At 41.2% G+C, this 26,597-nt stretch overlaps 1 protein-coding gene across 1 annotated transcript; it reads left to right on the forward strand.

Moving 5' to 3' along the window:
* Positions 1-4,349: 4,349 nt before the first annotated feature.
* On the forward strand, positions 4,350-18,514 carry LOC134496092 (prostasin-like). The gene is made up of 5 exons (XM_063301849.1): positions 4,350-4,417; positions 5,244-5,518; positions 13,697-13,866; positions 15,763-15,924; positions 18,377-18,514. Exons 1-5 carry the CDS (start codon positions 4,350-4,352, stop codon positions 18,512-18,514), a joined length of 813 nt encoding a protein of 270 aa, XP_063157919.1.
* The last annotated feature ends 8,083 nt before the right edge of the window (positions 18,515-26,597 follow it).

Below are 26,597 nucleotides of genomic sequence, written 5' to 3' on the forward strand. Positions count from 1 at the left end.
ATTATTTGGACCCTTTTCAGTCAGGTTCAGTCAAGATCCAGTAGGGTGGGCTCGCTATGAGTCCCCTCAGTAGGAGATTGTCACTTCAGGGATCACATAAGTGAGCTTTTCCAGTCATGGCCTCTAGAATAGCATTCCTCCCAATGTGCAATTGGGTCCTTCCCCCTGGTTCTGAGAAAATTGGTGGAAACCTGGTTGTTCCAGTTGAGACTGCCTCTTGGGTCACAAGATTGAGGCTTTTTCCATTGTTAATGTTTTTATTCATGATTCCTAGTTCCATAGAAACACTTTGTGATTGATTGATTGATTGATTATGTGACATCAAGTTGTTTTCGATTCCTAGCGACCACATAAATAGATTTCTCCATGAGAACACTATATAGTAATTGTTTTTAAATTTGATTATATGGTTTTAATCCCATTTATGTAGTGGGGGGTTGTGCACAGCTCAGTGGACTGGAATGGCCTATAAACCCTGCAGATAAATACATAAATAAAAAACCTCAACCACAGATTGCAGTAGTGGAGACAATTTTCAAAAAGTCCACACTTTCTATTTACTTCAGTCCCAGCGGGTGGCAGCATTGAGACGATATTGAGTGATCCAAAGAGCTACCTAGATTTGATTCTGTTAATACATCAAAGGAGTCAGAAATGAGAGTGAGAAATCAAATAGCAAAAAATAAGTTATATGCTGCCAAAGAATGAGGGTATTTCCATTTCAAACAATGGCCATATGTCTTTTCATTCACACCAATCAATGTCCCAGCCACCAACTCACCAGACTGCTGTAGAGCTAGTTTGGTCTAGTGGTTAAGGCAACGAGGTGTAAACCAGGAGACAGAGTTCTAGTCCCGCCCTCGGCATGAAAGCTGGCTGGGTGACCTTGGGCCAGTCCCTCTCCCTCAGCCCAACCCACCTCACAGGGTTGTTGTTGTAGGGAAAATAAGAGGAGGAAGAATATTTGCTTTGTTCTCTGCCTTGAGTTACTTATAAAAATAATAAAGGCAGGATAGAAAATTAATTAAATAAATAATTAAATAAATAACATTTCGTAGATATGTCACTAATGTCACTTTTCCTTTGGAGCTGGGGCATGCCTGGGCTTTTTTTACAAATGCAAGAGTAACACATTTTCTGGAAACAAGGACCTTGTTCGGTCTTTGAACAGTGTGCCAAGGGCTGTGCTCAGACCTGTACTGGATAAAGCCAGAACAAAAACCATTTTGATGTTCACAATTGATTCTCCATTCTATGAACAAACCAATAAAACATACTACTAGTAGTTCTGATTTTTTTAAAAGAAGAAAATACTCTGAAGGTTTTGTGTAGTTTTGCATCTGAAGGTTACTTAAATCATAATATCGCCCCAACCACAGAAATAAAATAGCTTGCTTTTGCTGCCCTGATGCCAAAGGCGTTTATTTGGCAGGAAATCATTTTGGATATACATCAAGACATTCATTAATATCTGCAGGGAGGGTTAACAAAGTCAAGATGCTGTTTGCAATTGCACAGCTGGAGCCCTTTTTTTACATGTGATTCTGAGGTGGTCACAGCTACCATCCTGACTTTTTTGACCCCCTCCCCACTGACACCCTGCAGCGCCCCACTCAGGATCTGGCTTATGAACTCAGGGCCAGTAGCGAGGCAGGGAGGGTGACTCTTCTGAGTCGTTTGGCCCAGACCCCTAACTCAGGAGGGGAGGGTAAATTTAGACACTTGCTATTTTTTTCTTTACTTTAAACATTTTTATTCATTTGTTTGTTTATTTTATTTAAAATATTTATATGGCCGCCCATGTTAAACCAAACTCTGGATGGCTCACAATCCAGGGATAAAAACAATATATGCCAACAATGAAATATAAACAGTAAAACAAAACAAAAAAAACCAAATTATGTCTCACCCTTTTCTTTCCTTTTTTTTTTATGGACAGTACCGTTATGTTTACTTGTTTATTTTGGCTAAGAGCCTCCCAAGCTAGAAGCTGAGGAATGAGCATCTCAGGAGCTGCAATTTTATCATTCTTATGGAAGCGGTGCCATAGTGCTGTGCCCTTTTGTACATTTGTGTGATATTGCAATGCACATACAAAAGGGACATGGCTTGTGTTGCAAGACCACAATGCTGCTTTTGTCATTCTGCCCCCACCCCAGGGCCCTCCCCTTGTGAAGATCACTGAGTGCAGGCCTCTCTGGGTCTCTGAGAAAGCCTAATGGATTGGACGCATCATCCCCATCCACCACATTGTTTCCTTCATGGTGCAAAATCAAGGGTGGATCACTTGGTGTCCTACTTTACAACTCAGTTCTGCTGCAGTCATGTAGTAAAGGGATTAAAGCTAGAATAATCAAAGCCCACCTCTTTGGGGACCATCTATACCTACAATATTGTACCCAGTGGCCTTGATATAAATACGTAGATAATGTGTGTCTGTGCTTTTGTCTGTTAACTGTTTTGTTTTAATTTTGCTGATGTTTAATAAACATTGAGCAATGTTTTTGCCAGCCAATCTGAATGTTGTGTGTGCTTCCTCGAATCTGGATGTAGGGAGCAAGTGAGAGTGTGCTGCATGCAGACTAAACTGGAAATTACAGTAATTTTACAACACGTGGAAACCCTACACTTTGCCATCTAACAAAACATGAAATGCTGTAAGGCCAAACCATCCAGAGTCTCCTTTGCACCACTGAGGAGAGCCATCATCAAACAGAAAACAATAACAGGTCTCTCCAAGTAAAAATAATAAAATGAGCAAACATAATTTAGTAGCTGCAGGGCCAGCTCCTCCCATGGTTCTGAAAGGCCTCTTGACGTAAGAAGAAAAGATACAAAAATGGGCAGTATAAATATAATGGAAACTTCTCCCCCCTGAAATTAATCTTGCTCCTTCCCTGCTATCGTTTCGGAAGTCCCTCAAGACCTGGTTATGTTGTCAGGCCTGGGGTCTTTGGGACGGGAGACATTCTCAGATGGCTCCACTATGACTGACATTCTTGCTCTCTCTGGGGGGTTGGTATATTTTTTTTAAAAATTGTGATAATTTTATTTTAATAATCTTTCTATCATTTTATAATGGTTGTTTTTATTTATTCACTGATTTTATCTTATTGTTGTACACTACCCAGAGTTGCCTTGTGTGAGAAGGGCGGCATATTAATATGAGCAATAAATAAATAAATAAATAAGCCAGGTAGGGCTGTAGACCTTTGGGGGGGGGGGCAGGATCCTGGACTCCACCTCTGAGCTATTGTCAATCTGCAATAATTTGTCAGAGGTATTAATTTTTCAATACCGCAGGAACAGACTGCAACCAGAATCTCTTATTACATCTTACCCCTTTGAAAATCCTTTGTGTTTTTTACCTTATTTGGAAAATTAAAGTCATTTTTCTTTTCTTTTTCCAACAGATGCTGCTGACTCAGGAGTAGGTAGGAATTTCTTTGTACCCTAGAAACTTTCTGTGCGAGAATGGCACTGGGTGGTGAAAATAAAACCCACTTGCCTTTTACAAAATCTTAGATATGTGTATTATGTTGCTTCAAGCACAATACAATCTCCAGAACCATTGGCTGCAACTCCAATTGCATTTTGTCAGTTTCTTATTGTTAACAGGTTAGACAAAGAAACATTGTAAATCAGATATATGAAATGTATTGCTTTGTTCCTTGAGAATTAATTAATTCTTTGACCATGATTATGTCATCCTCTTCCATGTTAAACAAAAAACCAGCCTTCTTCTTGGGGCTGGATCAATATCCACATAAGAATTAAACTTATTCTTACACACACTACAGTATAGACATGTTTCTTACTGGGTTTCAGTTGTTGAGCTTCAGTGGTTTGGGGAAAAGTTCCCTTTTCATGTTACTATAACCCATCATTCTTTTTTTTTTTTTTGCTTCCAAGTCAGTGTTGACTCCTGGCAGCTGCCTAGACTAGTCCCTGCAGTTTTCTTGGCAAGATTTTGGAAGTGGTTTGCCATTGCCCACTTCCTAGGGCTGAGAGAGAGCGACCAGCCCAAGGTCACCCAGCTGGCTTTGTGCCTAAGGACTAGAACTCACGGTCTCCCAGTTTCCAGCCCGGCGCCTTTTACAAAATCTTAGATATGTGTACTGTGTTGCTTCTAGCACAATACAATCTCCAAAACCATTGGCCAAACCAAACTGACTCTTTCCTTCTCTCCCTCTTTCCCTCTCTCTCTCTTTCTCTCCCCCATGATTCTACATCTCTTCTCCTCTTCCTTGGCAGGTTGTAGGAAGCCACTATTCTCCCCAAGAATTGTTGGAGGCCAACCAGCCCCTGAGGGGTCATGGCCCTGGCAAGTGGGCTTGTCGCTACACAACATGACTTTTTGTGGGGGCAGTCTCATAGCCAAGCAGTGGGTGCTCACAGCTGCTCACTGTTTCATTTGGTAAGTAATTGAACTGTAAAGTTAAATGAGAAAAACAGATGGCTGGCTATTGTTATGATGCTGATCATCTTAATAAACTAGACATTGCAGGAAACATCATCATCATCATCATTATTATTATTATTATTATTATTATTATTATTATTTAGAAGTGTCCACAGGGGAGTCAGATGAAGAAAGCAGCACTGTGTCGGGGCAACCCAACCGCCACTTCTTTTGTGCTTGCATCACAATAAAGCATACACATACAAAAAGGGCAATGCTTTTGTCATTTTGACCAAAGCTTCAGATCCTGCCTCAGTTATATATTAATAAAAGACTGCATTACTGTACGGTGTCAAAGGTGGGTACTTTCCCATTTCCAGGGTACACTTTTTGATACTGTATGTGGAAATCAGGGCTGGCTTTAGACTAAGGGTGAATAAGCACTGGCCTGGGGCGGGTGGCAAAGCTTAGAGGGTGCCAACGCCGCCTCCACTTCCAAATAATTCTAAAAATGCAAATCTCCACATTGGCAAGAAGTGGAGCCATCAGTCAATGTGGCCTAGGGGCATCATGAGCCCTTGAGCCAGCGCTGGTGGAAATAGTATACAAATGAGTAAATATTGTTCCTTACTGCCAAACCCCAAGGAACCTGTTGGTATCTTTGTATGTGGCAGAGCTGGATAAGAGGAAACATGCTGAAATTCAATGCAGACAGGAATGTGTTGCCGTTGCCATGCAGACTTCAGGAATCTGTTCAGCAAATGTTAAAATCCTGCAATAGTCTTCCTAAGTGTGCCTCCATAAGTTGCTGTTGACATTTTTAAATTGTTAATATTTACAGGATCCCTGAAGACATTGATGGATTAGCCGTGGACCTAGGAGGCCATCAACTCATGAATCCTTCAAATAATTCCAAAAAAGCTACCATCCGAAAGGTTATTGCTCATCCTGACTACGAAGCAAATGACACTTTGCATGACATTGCTTTGGTGGAGCTAGGTGCCCCTGTGACTTTCACCGACTACATCTTCCCCACGTGCCTCCCAAAGTCTTCTGTGCAGTTCCCTAAGAATGCCAGCTGCTGGGTCACCGGATGGGGAAAAACAGAAACTGATGGTGAGGAAAGCAGGAATTGTGTTTCATATGGCCCCCCTTCATCCTTTCATACCGTCAATGTGTGGCACTTAGCTTGTTTTAAAAATTAACTTATTTGCTTACTACGCTAAAGTAATTTGAAGTTACTTTAAGGACCATAAGAACAAGAACAAGACATACTGTAAACCAGGAACAAGGTGGAGAATATTCCAGATACAAACCTGAAAGGACAAGACCGTTACTGTGCACTGATACTGAGGCCAAACTAGACTTCTGTATAAAACACTGCAAAGTGTTACACAGTAGGGTTATAAATCAGAAGGAATCTGGTAGCACCTTTTTAGTCTAATAAATGTTATTAAATGGTGTAAACTTTCATGAGCTACAGCTCACTTCATCAGACAGACAAAATAGCCAAAAATGATGTAGGATTTAAACTGGGATGAGACCAAGTTGGAGGGTGGAGGGACGAAGAAGGGGAAGCAGAGTGGTTATGCAGATGAAGCACTTTGTGGGTTTAAAAATCACTTTGGCTTACTTAAAAAGTTTTTGTTTGTTTGTTTGTTTGTTTGTTTGAGGTTCTCATGACTTCAAGAGCTCAGGATAGTGACAGTAGTTAGTGGAACCTATTGCCACTAATATCCATAGGAATAACACCAGCAAGGCTTAATATGAGTCAGGTTCCACAAGACTTCCTTATTTTCAAAGGCAAAAAATGGCACTAAAATATTTGAAGGGGTGTTTTGATTCCACAAAGATCAGCTGAGTCACCCCATCAAAGCAGAACTACAGATCAAATCTGGGACCCGATTAGAAGCAGCAAAACAAATTAGGCGGTTTTCAAGTGCTTCTTAATCTTTCAAGAGGTTCAAATTGAATCAGTTTGCCCTCAAACTTTAAATTGTAAATTTGAACTGAATCACATCAAATCTCAAATCTTCAGTTTTAATTAATTCAGGCTTCTTCACAGAGGCCTAGTTATCTTAAACATATTTGGAAATCCAAATCAAAGCAGAATCAAAGCAAACTGGAAATCTGAATCAGATCTCAAATTAGAATCGAATCATTGATTTGAACTGAATTTTTCCTGATTTAACACACACACACACAGAGTAGCTATAGCACAACAGTGGGAAAGTAAGGATGTGGTGCCTTTAGATTCTGAGTTGGCACCCTTTTGATCCTAAAGATCTATACATAATGTGGGCAGCTGGGGGAGGGTTACAAAGCAGGTGAAACCACATCATACAGATGGTTGGGCTGATTAGAAGGGGAAGTTTCAGAGATTTTCTTTTTCTTTTTTTAAATGACATGCCTACTTTAGAGCCTATCCTTTATTTTTCATCTGTTCTCCAGCTCAAAATAGTTTTTGGCCCATTTCCATCAGTCAGACAGTTTGGAGAGCAGATATAATCGCAGGGCTGCATCTTACTCACTCTTTAGTCAAAGTGTATCAACTTCTAGCACATCTCCTTTTTGGAAAAAAGATTCTTGATATAATCCAGGGAGCCATCTAACATCTCCATGACCACCCTGTTTGTTTGTCTTTTAATCAAAAGCTGATGTAGATGAATTATATCTCCCAGTATCCCCTATTTGCTATTCTGGCTGGAGCTGCTGGCATTTGTATTCAGAAACATCTGCCAGGTCACACATAATGTGCCCATGAGCTGCCACCTGCTGGCACAAAAGGGATGACATGGGATACATAGGCAGTGTAAGCACTTTTTTGCCAGTAGATGGCACAAAATGATCTTTCTGATAGAATTATAATATACTAAAACAGAAGGAGAGATTAACTTCTATCTCCTTATATTTTAACATTCCTTAGTATTGCCTTTAATTTTTACAGAAGCTGTGACTGAAAGATTCTGTTTGCTTAGATTAAAAAAACCTCAGTCTTTAATAGTGTTAACCCTTGTTCCTGTCTGGCTGATGTTTGGGGAAATCTCAGATACCAGTGGTCATGTGGTGGGTTCATAACAAATTACAGTTTGGTTTTGCCCCCTTATTTAAATTGTTAAACTGCAGATCAAACTGCATAACATTGGAATCAAAGCAATGGGGTAACAGAAATATTGCAGATGGATCCACTTCCAGGTAGTATCTTGAAACCCCAATATAGCATCTCTTTGGTGCCCACCAGACCTCATGATTCTTATTCTTATTTAGATTCTTCAATTAAAATAAACAAATAAGGATTAAATAAATGGGAAAAGAATGCTGATGGGCTTCACACCCCAGAACTCTGGAGACAGGCCTCTTGTCTGGGGGGAGGGGGGCGGACAGAGAAGATGGTGGAAAGCAACCTTTCCATTTGCCTCCTGGTAAACTGATGTTGTGATTGACCATGTCCACCATGTATGCCATTTTGTGAGACTGCCCATAACAAGTTCTCAAAATTCCTGATGTTTCCACCCACCAGCCCACCCAACCCCAAAACACCTTTGTCTTAATTACTGTAAAGGGGTTGATTTATAAAAATTGAACTATGTGTTATAAAAATGCTCTGGTTTGCCTTCGAGAATGGAACTGCTATATTCCATGTCCCCCACTCCAGTCTTCCACTGCTGTCTCCCTGATTCTAGTGCTGTCCAGATACTTTGGATTGCTGTGGATAATGTGAATTGTTGTCTAACCATTCTAGATAGAGAAGGCAATTCCAAATCATTTATCATATGAGCATAATGATAGCTATGCCTGACCGGTCCAGAAGCTGAACATCTTCCTGGTCATAATAGCCAACTCTTCTAGGTAGCCCGCAAGCAGTTTATAAAAACAACAGCTCTCCTTTCATGTTGCTGTCCAGGAACTAGTTACAGAGTACATGAGCATACCTATTCCAGTTTGCTTTCAAGTTAGATTTAATTCTCTTCTGATGTGGTCTTTAGGTCAATATGCAGGTTATACTAAACATATAGCAATGCAGTTAGTGCTTTTCTTTCTCTTCCTCTTTTCCTCTCCCTACTGATAATAAAAAAGAATGATCTAGATCTGATGTAAGTGTAGGCTGGAAATATTTAATCATTCCTCCCCATCTCTTCACTTCTGAATTCTTTCACCTAGCACTGGAAAAAACATTAGGACATTTTTAACAACAATAATAGCACAAAACCAGGGCTTAAGAACAAATGCATTCAAAGCCAGAAAAGACAAGACAGCAACAAACAGCAAATTCCGCCTCTGCCAAGAAGCTGAAGAAACAGTGGACCGCCTTGTTAGCTGTTGCAAGAAGATCACCCAGACTAACTACACACAGCAGCATGACAAAGGAGCAACAATGCTGCATTGGAATAGCTGCAAGAAATACCACTTGCCTGCAAGCAAGAAGTGGTGGGACCACAAAATAGACAAAATAATAGAAAGCTAAAGTCCTAAAGTGATAAAGTGCTCTGGGACTTTAGAATTCAAACAGACAAGCACCTGCCACACAACACCCCAGACTTAACAATTGTTGATAAGAAAGACAAAAATGTCAGGATAGCGGACATTGCAATACCTGGAGACAGCAGAAGAGAAGAGAAAGAACTGGAGAAAATCACAAAATACAAAGACCTGCAAATAGAAGTAGAACGACTGTGGCAAAAAAAAGCAAAGGTAGTGCCAATAGTAATAGGTGCCTTGGGTGCAATCCCAAAACATTTGAAGCATCACTTGAACACCATTGGCATTGACAAAATCACCATCAGTCAAATGCAAAAGGCAGCTCTACTTGGAACAGCATACATTCTGCAATGATACCTTTATACAACATCTGTCTACATCAAACAACATCTGCCTATCCCAGTTCCTTGGGAAGGACTCAATAAGTGGATAAAAATGACAGAACCAGTCTAAACATCTGGCTGACTGTGCGACCAATAATAATCCTAACATGTCTGCTGGGGGTGTGTTGTTTATTTGTTCAGTCGCTTCCGACACTTTGTGACTTCATGGACCAGCCCACGCCAGAGCTTCCTGTCAGTCATCACCACCCCAGCTCCCCCAAGGACGAGTCCATCACCTCTAGAATGTCATCCATCCATCTTGCCCTTGGTCAGCCCCTCTTCCTTTTGCCTTCCATTCTCCCTAGTATCAGCTTCTTCTCCAGGGTGTTCTGTCTTCTCATTATGTGGCCAAAGTACTTCAGTTTTGCCTTTAATATCATTCCCTGAAGTGAGCAGTATGGACTGGTTTGATCTTCTTGCAGTCCAAGGCGCTCTCAGAATTTTCCTCCAACACCACAGTTCAAAAGCATCTATCTTCCTTCTCTCAGCCTTCCTTATGGTCCAGCTCTCGTTACTACTGGGAATACCATTGCTTTAACTATGCAGACCTTTGCTGTCAGTGGGGGGTGTAGAATTCTGAAATACAGTGGCTGGGAAGGTTTAATCTTCCTTGTCCCACGCATGGTGGCCCTGATTCAAAGTGGGACACTGAATGTCTTTGAAAGAGAGAGATCAAGAGGTCAGGAACATAATTAACATAATACTGTATGTAGCCAGAGGATGGGGGTGGGGTGGGGGTGGGGATGCGGGTGCGGTTGGGGGTGGGGGTAGGGAGATTGGGTATGCCAGGTTCCAAATAACCAATGGAGTGGATGGGACATGTGAATTTGATTTAGAGTGCCAAAGCACTTAATAATCCCATCACAATTTACTTTCAACACAAAATTAATGTGGGCCTATATGGCATAGGTATGTTCCTTTCCTGTCCTCCTCTCCCAACCCCTGTAAACATGTACTGGGAAAGAATAGCAGCTTAATTTGGGAGAAAAAAACCCACTAATATTTACCTCCGTAAACAGCATTTCCTTCAGCAAAGGATTGTTACCTTGTTGTGGTGCTGGAGCTTGACACCTCAATGATGCCATGAGCTAAACCATGAAGGGCCACCCAAGACGGGAAGGTCATGACAGAGAGGTCAGACTAAATGCAATCCCTGGGGAAGGTAGGGGCAACCCACCCCAGTATTCTTGCCGTGAAAACTAAATGGATCAGTACAACCAGAGATATGTCGGTATACCATCGGAAGATGAGACCCCCAGGTTGGAAGATGGTCAAAATGCTACTGGGGAGGAACAGAGGATGAGTTCAACTAGCCCCAGACGCGATGATGCAGCTAGCTCAAAGCCGAAAGGACGGCTAGTGGCCGACAGTGCTGGTGGTGAACGGCGAATCCAATGTTCTAAGGATCAACACGCCATTGGAACCTGGAATGTAAGATCTATGAGCCAGGGCAAATTGGATGTGGTTATTGGTGAGATGTCAAGATTAAAGATAGACATTTTGGGCATCAGTGAACTGAAATGGACTGGAATGGGCCACTTCACATCAAATGACCACCAGATCTACTACTGTGGACAAGAGGACCACAGAAGAAATGGAGTAGCCTTCATAATTAATAGCAAAGTGGCTAAAGCAGTGCTTGGATACAATCCAAAAAATGATAGAATGATCTCAATTCGAATTCAGGGCAAGCCATCTAACATCACAGTGATCTAAATATACGCCCCAACCACAGATGCTGAAGAAGCTGAAGTAGAGCAGTTCTATGAGGATCTGCAGCACCTACTGGACAACACGCCTAAAAGAGATGTTATTTTCATCACGGGAGACTGGAATGCTAAGGTGGGCAGTCAAATGACACCTGGAATTACAGGTAAGCATGGCCTGGGAGAACAAAACAAAGCAGAACATAGGCTGATAGAATTTTGCCAAGACAACTCACTCTGCATAACAAACACTCTCTTCCAACAACCTAAGAGACGGCTTTATACATGGACTTCACCACATGGACAACACCGAAATCATTGACTACATCCTTTGCAGCCAAAGGTGGCAGACATCTATACAGTCGGTAAAAACAAGACCTGGAGCTGACTGTAGTTCAGATCACAAACTTCTTCTTGCACAATTTAGGATCAGTCTAAAGGGATTAGGGAAGACCCACAGATCAGCTAGATATGAGCTCACTAATATTCCTAAGGAATATGCAGTGGAGGTGAAGAATAGATTTAAGGGACTGGACTTAGTAGATAGGGTCCCGGAAGAACTCTGGACAGAAGTTCGCAACATTGTTCAGGAGGCGGCAACAAAATACATCCCAAAGAAAGAGAAAACCAAGCAGGCAAAATGGCTGTCTGCTGAGACACTAGAAGTAGCCCAAGAAAGAAGGAAAGCAAAAGGCAACAGTGATAGGAGGAGATATGCCCAATTAAATGCAAAATTCCAGAGGTTAGCCAGAAGAGATAAGGAATTATTTTTAAACAAGCAATGCACAGAAGTGGAAGAAGACAATAGAATAGGAAGGACAAGAGACCTCTTCCAGAAAATTAGAAACATCGGAGGTAAATTCCAGGCAAAAATGGGTATGATCAAAAACAAAGATGGCAAGGACCTAACAGAAGAAGAAGAGATCAAGAAAAGGTGGCAAGAATATACAGAAGATCTGTATAGGAAGGATAACAATATCGGGGATAGCTTTGACGGTGTGGTCAGTGAGCTAGAGCCAGACATCCTGAAGAGTGAGGTTGAATGGGCCTTAAGAAGCATTGCTAATAACAAGGCAGCAGGAGACGACGGCATCCCAGCTGAATTGTTCAAAATCTTGCAAGATGATGCTGTCAAGGTAATGCATGCTATATGCCAGCAAATTTGGAAAACACAAGAATGGCCATCAGACTGGAAAAAATCAACTTATATCCCCATACCAAAAAAGGGAAACACTAAAGAATGTTCAAACTATCGAACAGTGGCACTCATTTCACATGCCAGTAAGGTAATGCTCAAGATCCTGCAAGGTAGACTTCAGCAATTCATGGAGTGAGAATTGCCAGAGGTACAAGCTGGGTTTAGAAAAGGCAGAGGAACTAGGGACCAAATTGCCAATATCCGCTGGATAATGGAAAAAGCCAGGGAGTTTCAGAAAAACATCTATTTCTGTTTTATTGACTATTCTAAAGCCTTTGACTGTGTGGACCATAACAAATTGTGGCAAGTTCTTAGTGGTATGGGGATACCAAGTCATCTTGTCTGCCTCCTGAGGAATCTGTATAACGACCAAGTAGCAACAGTAAGAACAGACCACGGAACAACGGACTGGTTTAAGATTGGGAAAGGAGTACGGCAGGGCTGTATACTCTCACCCTACCTATTCAACTTGTACGCAGAACACATCATGCAACATGCTGGGCTTGAGGAATCCAAGGCTGGAGTTAAAATAGCTGGAAGAAACATTAACAATCTCAGATATGCAGATGGTACCACTTTGATGGCTGAAAGCGAAGAGGAACTGAGGAGCCTTATGATGAAGGTGAAAGAAGAAAGTGCAAAAGCTGGCTTGCAGCTAAACCTCAAAAAAACCAAGATTATGGCAACCAGCTTGATCGATAACTGGCAAATAGAAGGAGAAAATGTAGAAGCAGTGAAAGACTTTGTATTTCTAGGTGCGAAGATTACTGCAGTTGCTGACTGCAGTCAGGAAATCAGAAGACGCTTAATCCTTGGGAGAAGAGCAATGACAAATCTCAATAAAATAGTTAAGAGCAGAGACATCACACTGACAACAAAGGCCCGCATAGTTAAAGCAATGGTGTTCCCCGTAGTAACATATGGCTGCGAGAGCTGGACCATAAGGAAGGCTGAGAGAAGGAAGATCGATGCTTTGGAACTATGGTGTTGGAGGAAAATTCTGAGAGTGCCTTGGACTGCAAGAAGATCCAACCAGTCCATCCTCCAGGAAAGAAAGCCAGACTGCTCACTTGAGGGAACGATATTAAAGGCAAAACTGAAATACTTTGGCCACATAATGAGAAGACAGGACACCCTGGAGAAGATGCTGATGCTAGGGAGAGTGGAGGGCAAAAGGAAGAGGGGCCGACCAAGGGCAAGATGGATGGATGATATTCTAGAGGTGACGGACTCGTCCCTGGGGGAGCTGGGGGAGTTGACGACTGACAGGAAGCTCTGGCGTGGGCTGGTCCATGAAGTCACAAAGAGTCGGAAGCGACTAAAAAAATAAACAACAACAAACATCATTTCATCAATCTAGTTAGCGACTCTGGCTTCTGGTGAATCTCAACAAGAAAAACTAAATTTGTTCTTCAACTTGATGTTGGGGAATGAAGCAGATTCAGCAGTGAAGTTAAATGATCAGCGAATACAAAATCAGCTACCTGTTCTCTGCATTTTATAATGCAAATCTTTCCTTTCTTTGTAGTTAACCTGGAGCCTCCCCAAAACCTTCAAGAAGTAGAGGTGTCACTCTTCAGCCAAGATGAATGCAACACTCTCTACAGTATTGTGCACATTGAAGGGCTGTCCCATCCCGTTATCACTGCTGGTATGATCTGTGCAGGTAACTTGGAAGAGGAAAAAGATTCCTGTCAGGTAGGATGTTCAGAAACCTGATTTTCACAGACCTATAACTAGGTTTGCAGGACACAAGGCAGTTAAAAACATAGTGACTGAATTTGTGCCATGTATTAAATATGATTAGTTTTAATCTTGGTTGGATGGGAGGATAGGGGCCTGATGAACTGTATAACATTAGCCCTGAATGTTAGTTTATGGTTCCATGTATTGGGCAAAGAGTGTTAAGTCAGTAATCAAGTTAAGTTTATTGTACCAACCCCACCACTGTTGACATGGAGAGCTCATGGACCTGGTCATAAGGGATCCAGAGTTCTACATGTATTCACAAGAGCTTCCTTCACTGGAGGAAGTATGTGTTCAGTGCTCTTCAATCTCCTAAAATGGGTATGGGCAACCATCAGCACAGAGGCCTCATATAGCCTCCAGAGCTCCTCAAGATCGTGCTCATGAAATTTGATGGCAAGCTTCATTGGGATTTGAAGGATTTCAACCTCACTGATTGAAAATCCCAATGAAGCTTGCCACCAGATTTGCGGAATAAGACAGAAAATAGATGAGCTAAGCCTCTGAACTTGAAAAAAGTATTAAAGAACTTGAAAAAAGTATTAAAAATCAGACCAAACATTTTTTTCTGACCTGCTCTTTCCAGAAATGTGATCATAAAGGACTTTTGAGGGCAAGCTAACATATTCCACAGCCTAGCATAAGACCAAAATTGCTCAGCCATGTCCTGAGAAGAGACCAAACCTTTAAAATGCATTACTGAACAGATTTGTTGAACTGAAACATGTGAATATAACACTGAGCAATTCATTCTTTAATCCAGCTGGGTACTAGCATCTCAGATACTAGGCTCAACTTGCTGCTGTTCAAATGTTTTGGACTTGAATTCCTATAATCTCTAGCCAGATTTAAAATCCAACACAGTAAGAGGGCTGTTCCATACCTGGTTCCTTTCAAAAGTTCTGCAAAGGACCTAAGGAAGAGTAGTAAATTCATAAGGCTGTTAATAGGACTGTGTAGCACTTTGGATTTCATCTTCAATAGGAGTTTTGGAGTACCTAAGACAGCCATGTGATCCTGAGAAAAGATGTGACTGCTTTAAGGTGTTGCAGTTAGGAGCTACATTCATGCTCCTGAATGCTCCAAAGTCACTTTTTGGAGACTAAATTTTAATTGCTGCACAGCCCTAGCTGTCATCCAGTTATGGAAACTGTAGTGTATATTCATTTAGAAGACAATAGTAAACATAGAATTTAAAGCACACATGGTTTTGAATGATCCACATAGATGCAGCAACATTTATCATCTTAGAAGCAATATTTTTCTTTCTCGAACAGTGGAGGGAAAGCATCAAACATGATTGACCTTTTTTTAATTAAAATCTTGGGTCACCCTTATGGTTGTTAAGATTGTATTTAATCAATTTCTATGCAAAAGGAGGTGATTAAAAATGACAATAATAAACTAGTCAGTAGTAAAGTGGTGGATATCAATAGTAGTTTCCCCATCCCCAAAATGCCACACTGATACCGTTGATTGGTCTTATGACGTAGCAAAGGAAGTCAGTATTATTATCCTGCATGGAAGCGCTTATGCTTAGCAGGACAGTTAAAATCCTGTTATCTGCTAAGTGTTTAGCTTTTGAGGGAAGGGTGGTTGTGGAGCTTAGTGTGTGGTGCAAATTCAACCCCATTTATTGGGTTATCAATTAATGTATTGCATTAACCCAAAAATTATGATAAGTGTGTTAGGTGAACAAGCAACACTGAAGATTCTCAGGCTAAAGATGAGATGTTTAGCTAAAGGAATAAATACTTTGCTGCAAGGAAATTTGCACCTCAATCTCCCAGATCTGAATGAAGAAGTCTTCCTATAAACATGTGGTAACACATATCTTTCTCTCTCCAGGGTGATTCTGGAGGACCTTTAGTTTGCAAATGTGATGGAAGTGAAAATTGGCTCTTGACTGGGATTGTGAGCTGGGGGTTAGGCTGTGGCCTACCCAACTTCCCTGGTGTCTACACTTCAGTATCATACTATGCTGATTGGATCCAGCAGCAACTACCCAACGTAACTTTTTCAGTGTGCCCAAATGAAAAGAATAGTGGAGTGCACAATACCCCTGTTGTCATGCTTTTTCTGATTGCTGTGACACTGGCTTTCTTCTGAGATACTTAGACATTCCTCCTTCGGCCTACCCATGCCCCAGGTGAAATCTTTTTACACACAATGCTGCTGGTGCAACTCTATATAGAGATCTATACATTCTCCAAACTGGAGACACATCTGCATTAAAGTTCTAATTAGTTTTAAATCAATAGCAGAGTGATTTAAGTCATGTAGCATACCACAAGAAATACTGGGAATGAAGACAATGCCACCTATTCTTCAGATTTCGGCTGGTAATCATACTAGGAATTGCATCCTACCAAATCCAGAGGTAGCTTGAGGAGGCTTATCCAGAAACTTCAAAGGCCTCCTGCCAGTGCTAAATTATCTCTTCCCCTCCCCACTGTGATTACTGACAACTACTACTACTACTACTACTACTCTTCCTCCTCCTAACACCATATTGCACATTGTTGCTCTTCCCTCCCCACAATAGCCTTTCCACTCTCCCCCCAAAATGTATCTCCTCACCCCTTACATTCCAACAGAGAGAACAACAACACCATGCCAGTCAAGCTTGATTTAAGAAACACAGTCTGTTTTCCTATCATCTCTGATGAAAAGACATGTGTCTTTAAAACAGTGAAAACCGTTGCGGTTTCCAGCTGGCTGGTGCAGTGTTTTCTCCATTTTTGGTTTCCTTCAGGGCCTACCTATGCACTGGGGTCCTCATCTGGACCTTGTTCAGCCCCACTGACCTACAGCAGTCACTTTGATAGATTAGAGGAAGCACTCCTCTCAAGATCGATTCCTAGGAGAAGAGGGTGTTCCTCCTTCATGTCCCGATTCTGGATATCATGTCAGCCTCTGATTGGCTGCTGGAGAGAGACCACCCAGCCTGCTACAGAGGGTCCTCATTGGAGGAGGCTTTATGAAATCCTCAGAAGGGTGCTTCCCAGCCCTGTGAAGAGGTCAAGCATAGGATTGTTCTACCGCGAACTAAAACTGAAACTTCCAAGGGTTCTTTTACTAAGTGAAGTTTTCAGGAAAAGGATAGCTGTGCTAGAGCTATTGCTTTCGAAGCCACTGGGTTTAACTGGAATCTACCTACTGTAAAATTTGTAATCTGTCATTTTCCTCAGTTATTGTACTTAATTCCTATCCCGTTTTTCCCCCTCCTTTAAACTTATATTAATGGATGAGTTTGTTTGTTATCATATTACCACTGGATACTTTTCCTTATATGTTATTTTAAGCTGCTGCTGGAACAAAGTGTATCTATTATTGTAAAACTTCACTCTGATGTGTCATGGCACTAAAAGCAATGTTCACCATTTGTAGACCCCTTGAGAGATTTAACTCAAGTGATTAAAAGTTCTGTGCCAAGACCAGTTAATTCATTCAGCACGTGGGATACATTATAGTGAACTGTCTTTAATTCCCATCAGTATTTTGTGTGTGGTAACTGAAATAATTATTCTGTTCTTGCTTATATCCATTGCTGTTGGTTTGGTTTGTGCAAAATCAGAGCATTATAACTTGCTATTTATAATTTCATGGTCTAATGTTCATATTTTTCTATGACTGTGCAATCACTGATGGTATTGAAGAAATATATGAAATTGTTAAAATTATTGTTAACATTATTAAACTTATGAAATACCCAAATGGACTCAGAACTTTTAAAGTAAGTTGCATCTGTTTCTACTGGATGTGTAGTCAGAATTTTATTATTGTTGTTGTTTTTTAGTGTCTTTTGAAGGAATACCTTATTTGGGGAAGTTATTCATTGTTCCTTGGGATTTAGATGCAGAATGTAAACTCTTGTTCTTCTAATTCAGTGGTAAGTTATAAAGAAGCAGATTGCCCAAGAAAAGGAAAGCAGTTGAAACAACTCTATTTTCCAAAGAGTTTTGAAAAATCTAGGTTATTGGCTTAGGCTGCAGTCCTCTGTGAATTTATTTTACCAGCAATCCCATAGAATGCTCATCTCCTGAGCATAAGAAGGGTTGCTAGATCAGGCCAAGGTTGATCTTAGACCAGGATTTTTTTTTCTCACAGTGGCCAACTAGGTATCTTTAGGGTCCTTGTAAGCAGGAGATAGAAAATGTACAAAAATGAGTACATTTTCATATTGTGCTAGAATAAAAACTTCACCCCTTGGAGTGAAGGAAACTACTTCCCAAGGAAATATTTCATATCTATATACTTCTAAAACTCTCAGTGTTTGTTTGTAACCTTCAACTGGGCAAAATGGTGCATCATAGGGCAACAGCTTTTGAATCAACGTACTTCAAATGGGCTAACTTAAAGAATGTGTCCAGAATCCAGGATCCATTAGTCCTGTGGGATTGAAAGTTGGCAAAATTGTGGCTGCTTCAACACCACCGCACCTTCCAACTATACTTCCCAGAAACCCATAGATTGTGTGGCACAAGAGAAGATGGGAGTGTGTATCCCTGCCCTCTTTCCTGCCTTCTCTGGCCCCTATGCTCAATTGGCTGGCGGCAAGGCCCGACGGGTGAACAGTGATTTGCTGCTTTGGAACTGAGGCCAAAATTTGAAAACTCTTAATGGCAGTGGCAGGTGGGGTGGGGGTGAGGAAAGGATGAGGGAGCGACCCAGATGCCTACTGGTGAGGTAGGGCTGGCTGAGGGGTGTCAGTGGTTGACAGGTAGCCCTCTTCCTCCCTGGAGGGAGGTGGCCCTTGGGGACATGCCAGAAAGAGGAGCAGGAGTGTAGTTTTCCTCACAGTCTGTGGTTCCCTTTGTTCCCCCTCACCTCAGCAAAGTGTCAGGCAGTTCCATGGGTCAGCTGAGAAGGAGGAAGAGTGATTTCCAATGCTCCCTGCCAGCTTCCCACAAGTAAGGTCAATGGGGAAGACGGCAGGGAGTCGGAACTCACTCTCGCTCCCACTGCTTTTTTTGCCCACCTGTGGTCATTCTGTTTCTCTATTTAGATAAGAAAATATCTCTGAAAGGATGACCCAGCAGGTCATGGGTTGTCTAGTTCTATCTTATTTGTTTCTTTGTTTCTTTAAATTACACCTGATCAGACTATACTACTTTGCAGGGAGCTTCAATGAATTTGGGCTTATTTTACGCTGTTGTGTGGAAGTTTTTAAGACTTGCATATTGATATAATGATTATTTTATTGTTTTCATTAAGGAAGGAGAGAGAAAAAAGTCTTTCTGAGGATATAGAAGACTGCTAACTCAAAGGCATCTTAAATGTTTAGTAACACACACTTCAGGTCCCTTCCCTGAAACAATGTCAACTGATGGGACCCAGGAGGCATGTCTTTCTAGTATGGTTCCTGCCCTCTGGAAACATCCCATCCCACCCAATCACCCAACATAAGGTTGTCCCCAATACTGTTGGCCTTCAGAAAGGCAGTAAAAAAAATTGTTTGTTGCCCAGCAGCTGTCCCAATTAACCAGACAATGGTAGGAAAACAACCAGGGTTTACTCAGCAACTGCAAACCATAAAAATTTGATTAAATGTGGTGCTTCACCAGCAAACAGGCAGAGTGAAAGACCCCTAATACAAAAGAACTTTTTGGGCCAGAGAATATGAAAATACAATTGCATCATGGTTTCCATGGTGAAATCAGGCTATATCCAGAAGTAATAGTTTTTACTACTGACCTTTAGGTTTCAAAGCTCCCCCTAACTGTCATGAACATACTTTGACCTTATTTAATATTCTTCTATCTAGAGTTAGCCTAACTGATGCCATCTTTAAATTGTCTAACACTGGTTACTAGCCTCCGTGATACTTAAACTGTAGTTGTCCGCACCTGCATCTGTATGCCTGGGTTTATCCTAAAATTTTGCTCAATTCCATAAGCAGCCCACACAGATGGCCTCTCTCCAATCAAGAGGGAATTATGAGAATACATCTAGAAAGACCTTGTTAATGAAGGGTGAATTTCTATGTCACCTTTTGGCTATGTTATTACGTTGCTTACTTCTGAAGTTTCAAGTATATTCTTCAGATATAAATCAGTATTTGTTGAACCAAAGAACATTTATATTCCTGACCCTTCTGTCATGCAGCCCTCAGAGTACAATAAAATAGATGAAGCCAATATGTACCCTAACTATGGGAGATATTTTATTTAAAGCTTTTATTCATAAAAGAATGTGATTTCCAGTCAGCAAACAACAAAGAACAGTATAAGGAAATGAAAGTCAATGCTCTTCTGCTCAGTGTACACATTGCTTACATTTCAGATTCTTTTGAATAAACAAATGTGGCATTTCCTTGGGCAGGTTACACAATGAAGTAGCAGGAATTTCTAAGAAACCTGGTGTAACATGAGCAAGTAGCCTGCTGATGGAGGTTGATGAAGTATTCCTGCTTAGTTCCTCCTGCCAACAGCTGAAGCTAAACAAACCATGAGAGCAATCAAGCCCTTGGTTGCTCTACTGTGGGGTTCCACAAGATTTGATCCTCCCTCTCATCTTATTTAACATCTATATGAAAGCACTGGGAGAAGACATCCACAAGTCTGGGGCTATCATCAATATATGATGATACTTGATTATATATTTCTACCCCAAGCCAAGCCGGAGATTGTGGGGAAGTCTTGAACCTGCGCCTGGATGCTGTGAGGAAGTAGATGGGGAGAACAGACTCTTGCAAAATAGAGTTGCGGATTGTCTAGAGATATTTAGAGTGTCTAAATACTGTACAATGGTTCCAATAGCTACTCTTGAAGGGAGTCAAGAAAGAACTGATACATTACTTGAGAGTCCTTCTGGACCCATGGCTCCTACTGGAATACAAATGGAAGCCAGAGCCAGGACAGCCATTGCCCACTTACAGCCCTACCTGGACCAGTAAACCTTGATGATGGTTATAATGCCCTTATCACTCCATAGTTAGGCTACTGCAATTGTTCTACACGAAGCTGCCTTTCAGGATGCTATGGCTGGTACAAAATGTAGTGGCCCAACTGCTGGCAGGGGAAACCCACTACAGCCAAATAGCACCTACTTTACAGTCGCTGCACTGGTTAAGCTTCCAGATCCAGCACAAACTCTTTAAAAACCTGTATACCATGGTTGCAGAAACCACCCTACCCAGTAAGAATCTGCCTATCCCCTGAGGACATCCAGAGAGGGTCTGTCTATTTATTTATTTATTTATACATACATACACACACACACACACACACATACATACACACACATACTTACATACACACTATATATATTAATTTTTAATTAAAATTTACAGATACAAAGATAAAACTAGTACAAACTAAGAAAAATATAAAAAGTAAAAATAAAAAAAAGTGCAAAGAAGAACAAAAAAAGTTTTAAAAGAAAGAAAAGAAAAAAATATATAGTAAGGAAAAAAGAAAAAAGATATACAAAGGAATGACTTCCCCTTTCATCACGACAAGTACAAACAATTTCAGTTAACTTATCACCATCTCTGATACTACAACAAAAAAACCTCTTCTTCCCATATCTCATCTATGAGCAAATTTTAAGGCCTCGTCATTCAGTCCTAATCAGCAAAAGTCCATTAAGAGTTTTCATTTATTTATTTATTTATCAAATTTGTCACCGCCCATCTCCTCCAAACGGAGGGACTCTGGGCAGTTTACAGCATAAAACAATAACTATACAATAAAATTCCAATATAAAATATAGACTAAAACAATTTTAAAAACTACCAAATATAATAAAATCCTGATGGCTATGGTCTCGTTCAATCCTTGCGTAGGAGGGGCACTTCAAGGCACTAGCCAACCCCAAGTATGATTATTTTCCTCTCTGCCCCAAGCCTGATTGCCATGCCTGGCTCTGCCAAGTCTTCAATTCCCTCCAGAAGTCTAGGAGCGATGGGGCTAATCTCACCTCCGGGGGCAAGATGTTCCACAGGGCAGGCACCACTGCAGAGAAGGCCTGCCTCCTGGACCCCGCCAGATGGAATTCTCTTATTGACGGGGTCCACAGTATGCCCTCTCTGCATGACCGGGTGGGATGGGCTGATGAAGTGGGGAAAAGGTGGTCCCTCAGGTAACCTGGTCCCATGCCATGTAGGGCTTTAAAGGTAATAACCAATACCTTGAATTGGACCCAGAAGCAAACTGGTATCCAGTGCAGCTCGCAAAGCAAAGGGGTTATATGCGCCCTTCTAGGGGCACCAAAAATAGCCCACATGGCCACATTCTGGACTAGCTGAAGCTTCTGGATACTCTTCAAGGGTAGCCCCATGTAGAGCGCATTGCAATAGTCTATGTGGGAGATAACAAGGGCATGAGTGACTGTCCAAAGGGCATCCCAATCCAGGAAAGGGCATAACTGGTGCAGAACACACAGCTGTGCAAAGGCCCTTCTGGCCACAGCTGCCACCTGCTCTTCGAGCAGGAGCCGTGAGTCCACGAGGAACCCCAAGTTACGCACTGGGTCTGTCTGGGGCAGTGCAACCCCTTCCAGAACCAAAGATGACAGAAAGAGTTACCAGAAAGAACAAGATATATATTTTATCTTCATCAAATAAACCAATTTTATATTCCTTCCCTTTACTTTTAACACAGTTACTTATCACTTTCACTGATACTACAGCAAAAGATCTCTTCTTCCCACATCTCATCTCTTGTCTATAAACAAATCTTTATAGCCTCATCCATTCCGTCCTGGTCAACAAAGTTCCATTAAGAGTCACCAGAAAGAACAACATGCGTACATACATACTGTATATATATATCCTTGATCAACTAAACCAAGTTTATATTTCTTCCCTTTGCTTTTAACAATCTTGATCTTTAATCCCTTTAAATATTGTCCCAGAACTTGATTGCTTTTAATTTTCTCTTTGTCTCTTCTCAGAAACACCTTCAAAACTTTAACACATCTTTTTTGTCAGAGAGGGTCTGTTGAAGGTCTCACCTTGGATGGAGATGACACTAGCATGGGCCAGAAGGTAGGGCTTCTTGGTGCCTCCCTCGTATGATGAAATACACTGTCTCCAGAGGTACATCTGGGCTCTCATTTCTGGCATTCAAGATGCTAACAACCTATCTTTTTAAATGGGCTTTTGATACCTAGTTGTATCTGGAGGCCGTTGCAGTCATTTCTTGTTCTACTGTGTCTTTTAAATGAGTTTTAATTGAATCATTTCTGGATACCTCTTTTGTAATGTTATACACAGCCTGGAAAAAATCTGAGAAAATATGCAGTTTATTTCATTCTCTAAAAGCAGACTCAGGTGCTGAGCACCAGCAGTTATGAAGCAAAATGGGGATACTGAAGAATGAAAACCACTCTCAGAAGATTCGCAACATTTAAATGCAACTTTCTGAAGAAAATCAAAGTGCTATATTTTTCATGTATTACCAGATCCCTTGAAACAGCCAGCCTGTGAGTATGTTCAGTAGCCACAGAAAACTGAATTTCAGTTGTAAAATAAAAATGGAAATCTGGGAAGAAAAGCATATTGGGATTGGTTAGGTTGGAACCACTCACCGGTTAGGAATTGTGGATTTCAGAGGAAAGAGTTTGTTTGTTTGTTTGTTTGTTCACAAATGTCTTCATTATTATATTCAGGATTGAATTAAAATCATTTAGCCACATATATCTTATGCAGAAAGAAATCTTCTGTATACCTTTATTCGCAGCAAAAGTTCAATAAAGGTAAGATTTGAAAGTGAGAAATTATTTTTGACATTTCACTAGATGTTCATACAAGCTCCACCTAAATGCCCCAAGATCTCCTCTTTAACTACTAACCCCACAGACTCTACTAACATTGCTGGATTTTTTCCATGCTCCTTGGATAAAGATGGTACAGTAGAAATAGCTGCTGTTGGGGTGTTTTGAACAGTTGCTGACGAGAATAGGATATGATCCCACCACAGAGATACTGAAGCAGACACTTACAAAAAAGAGCATGCCAGAAGACAAGGGTAGAATCTCTGCTAGCGTGGCATGTATTTTGACCCAACTCATCCTCTTTCTCAGGCTGGTGAGGAGCTCCCTGCAGAGACTTTCCGTATCTATAAACAGAATCAGTTCTTCATTTCATTTTTTACATCTATGCTTCTTTTTCAAACCAGGAAGTTTTTATGTTATTTTAAGTGGTTGACAAGCAATATTAGATCTCGTCAATTGTGCGCTTGGGTGCTTATATAGGACTCTCTTTCCCTTTAACACCAACACTTATCCCAAGAATTCAGAGATTTTTCTCACTGATCAAGAAAGAATCAGGTAAGAACAGCAAAGACCAGGAAGGAGAACCTGAATATTTGACAGAATTTTGAGGGGCCCAATTCTGGGAAATCTATGGCTGCATCTCCCCATGTTACTTTTTTCTATTTAAACACATGTTGATTTTTCCTCCAAAATACCAAGTGTCTCTCTCCCTCTCCACAAATGTTGCAACAGCTTCAAGGAAGGGTCATAAAATCCTAAACTTGGAAAGGATTGGGGAGGTCCTTGAGTCCAACCTGCTATCAGTGGTGGTACCCACATTAAAGAAGCCCCAGCAGATGAATGTCAAGCTTCTCTCTGGACACATCCAGAGAAGAGAAGCACATCATCTCCTTTGGCAAGTGGTTCCACTACTTAACTTCCCTTATGATTAGCGAACTTGTCCTAATATTAAACAGGAATTCTTAGAACATGAGAGGGTTATTTCATATCCTGCACTCTGGGATGAGAGTTGTGTCACCACTTCAGATATTTAAAGAGGTAAGATTATCCCTTTTCAGACTTCTTTTCTCAGGACTAAACATATCCCATTTTCTGAGATTCCCCTTGTAGCATTTAGCTTCCAGTCCTGGATTGACCCTGTTGCCCTTCTTTGAATCTATGCTACTTTATCTGAATCCTTTTTTAAGTCTGGTGCCCACACTCAACATAATATTTGAGGTAGGTTCTAACTAATGTAAAATATGGTGCAACGCGTATTATCTATGATTTGGAAGCTATGCCTTTAATTGATGTAGCCTAAAACTTCATTTGCCTTTTGGCAGCAACCTCACATGGCTGAAAAATATTCACCTTACAATAAACTACAATAGCAAAATCCTTTTCACACATGCTGTTTGAAAGCCAGATTTTTCCCATTCTATATCTGATCATGGGGAGGCAGTGGGAGGGAATCAAAGGTGGCTCAATCTTGATTAGTACTTGAATGAAAAGTTCCAGGAAATCCCAGGACTGTAGGCAAGATTGGGAAGACTGGAAGAAGGCAACGGCAAACCATTTCTGTAGAGTTGCCAAGAAAATTGCATGGATGCAGTTGAAATCAACTGAAAGGACACTTCAGATTTTTATTCCTGTACACTTGATGTCTTTTTCCTAAGTGAAGAACTTTGCATTCGTATTGGTATCATTTTCTGACCATAATGCTATCTCCCTGCATATTGATCATGATCTCTATGGGCATGGGATCTCTATGGCAGCAAGACATAACTTCAGTTTGCATGTCAATGGCATTCAGGTCCAGTTCCTCAAAATAATAGCTCTGTTTCACTCAGAAAGAACAGGAGGCAGAGGGTCACTGAACACTGGGTTAACAGAGCTGCAGAAGAAATCCACCAGAGATTTTGTTTGTTTGTTTTGAGGATGGATTTGTTAAATCTCCCAAGAGGGACTTTACTGCAGCATAAACAGCAACACTAAACAGTGTCTGAAATATGCACCAAGCTGCCAATCCCTTGCCACATAAATTTATGGAAAGTTTAAGAAAATGTTTAAATTTAAGAAAATGTCTGAATATTCATGTAAAAACCAGCGCTTCCACTAGGGAAATTTAGGTAAAAAAACGGATATTGCCGTTTGCTTTTGAGAGGGTTTATTAAAATATTGAGTTTGACAGTTATGTCCCAGAGGTGGTGGAATTTTTGTTTCTTTATTCATTTAGTCGCTTCCGACTCTTCGTGACTTCATGGACCAGCCCACGCCAGAGCTTCCTGTCGGTCGTCAACACCCCCAGCTCCCCCAGGGACAAGCCCGTCACCTCTAGAATATCATCCATCCACCTTGCCCTTGATCGGCCCCTCTTCCTTTTGCCTTCCACTCTCCCTAGCATCAGCATCTTCTCCAGGGGGTCCTCTCGCAGCCATATGTTACTACGGGGAACACCATTGTTTTAACTATGCGGACCTTTGTTGTCAGGGTGATGTCTCTGCTCTTAACTATTTTATCGAGATTTGTCATTGCTCTTCTGCCAAGGATTAAGCGTCTTCTGATTTCCTGACTGCAGTCAGCATCTGCAGTAATCTTTGCACCTAGGAATACAAAGTCTTTCACTGCTTCTACATTTTCTCCCTCTATTTGCCAGTTATCAATCAAGCTGGTTGCCATAATCTTGGTTTTTTTGAGGTTTAGCTGCAAGCCAGCTTTTGCACTTTCTTCTTTCACCTTCATCATAAGGCTCCTCAGTTCCTCTTCACTTTCAGCCATCAAAGTGGTATCATCTGCATATCTGAGATTATTAATGTTTCTTCCAGCGATTTTAACTCCAGCCTTGGATTCCTCAAGCCCAGCATGTCGCATGATGTGTTCTGTGTACAAGTTGAATAGGTAGGGTGAGAGTATACAGCCCTGCCGTACTCCTTTCCCAATCTTAAACCAGTCCGTTGTTCTGTGGTCTGTTCTTACTGTTGCTA

This window comes from Candoia aspera, chromosome 4, assembly GCF_035149785.1.
Source record: "Candoia aspera isolate rCanAsp1 chromosome 4, rCanAsp1.hap2, whole genome shotgun sequence".
Classification (NCBI taxonomy): Eukaryota; Metazoa; Chordata; class Lepidosauria; order Squamata; family Boidae; genus Candoia; species Candoia aspera.

Excerpts from the sequence above, each read along its gene's own strand:
- LOC134496092 (XM_063301849.1), top strand. The coding sequence starts at position 4,350 with ATGACTTTTTGTGGGGGCAGTCTCATAGCCAAGCAGTGGGTGCTCACA. Across the intron at positions 13,867-15,762 it reads AGGAAAAAGATTCCTGTCAG|GGTGATTCTGGAGGACCTTT; the intron begins GTAGGATGTTCA and ends TTCTCTCTCCAG. Across the intron at positions 15,925-18,376 it reads TCCAGCAGCAACTACCCAAC|AAACCCATAGATTGTGTGGC; the intron begins GTAACTTTTTCA and ends TATACTTCCCAG.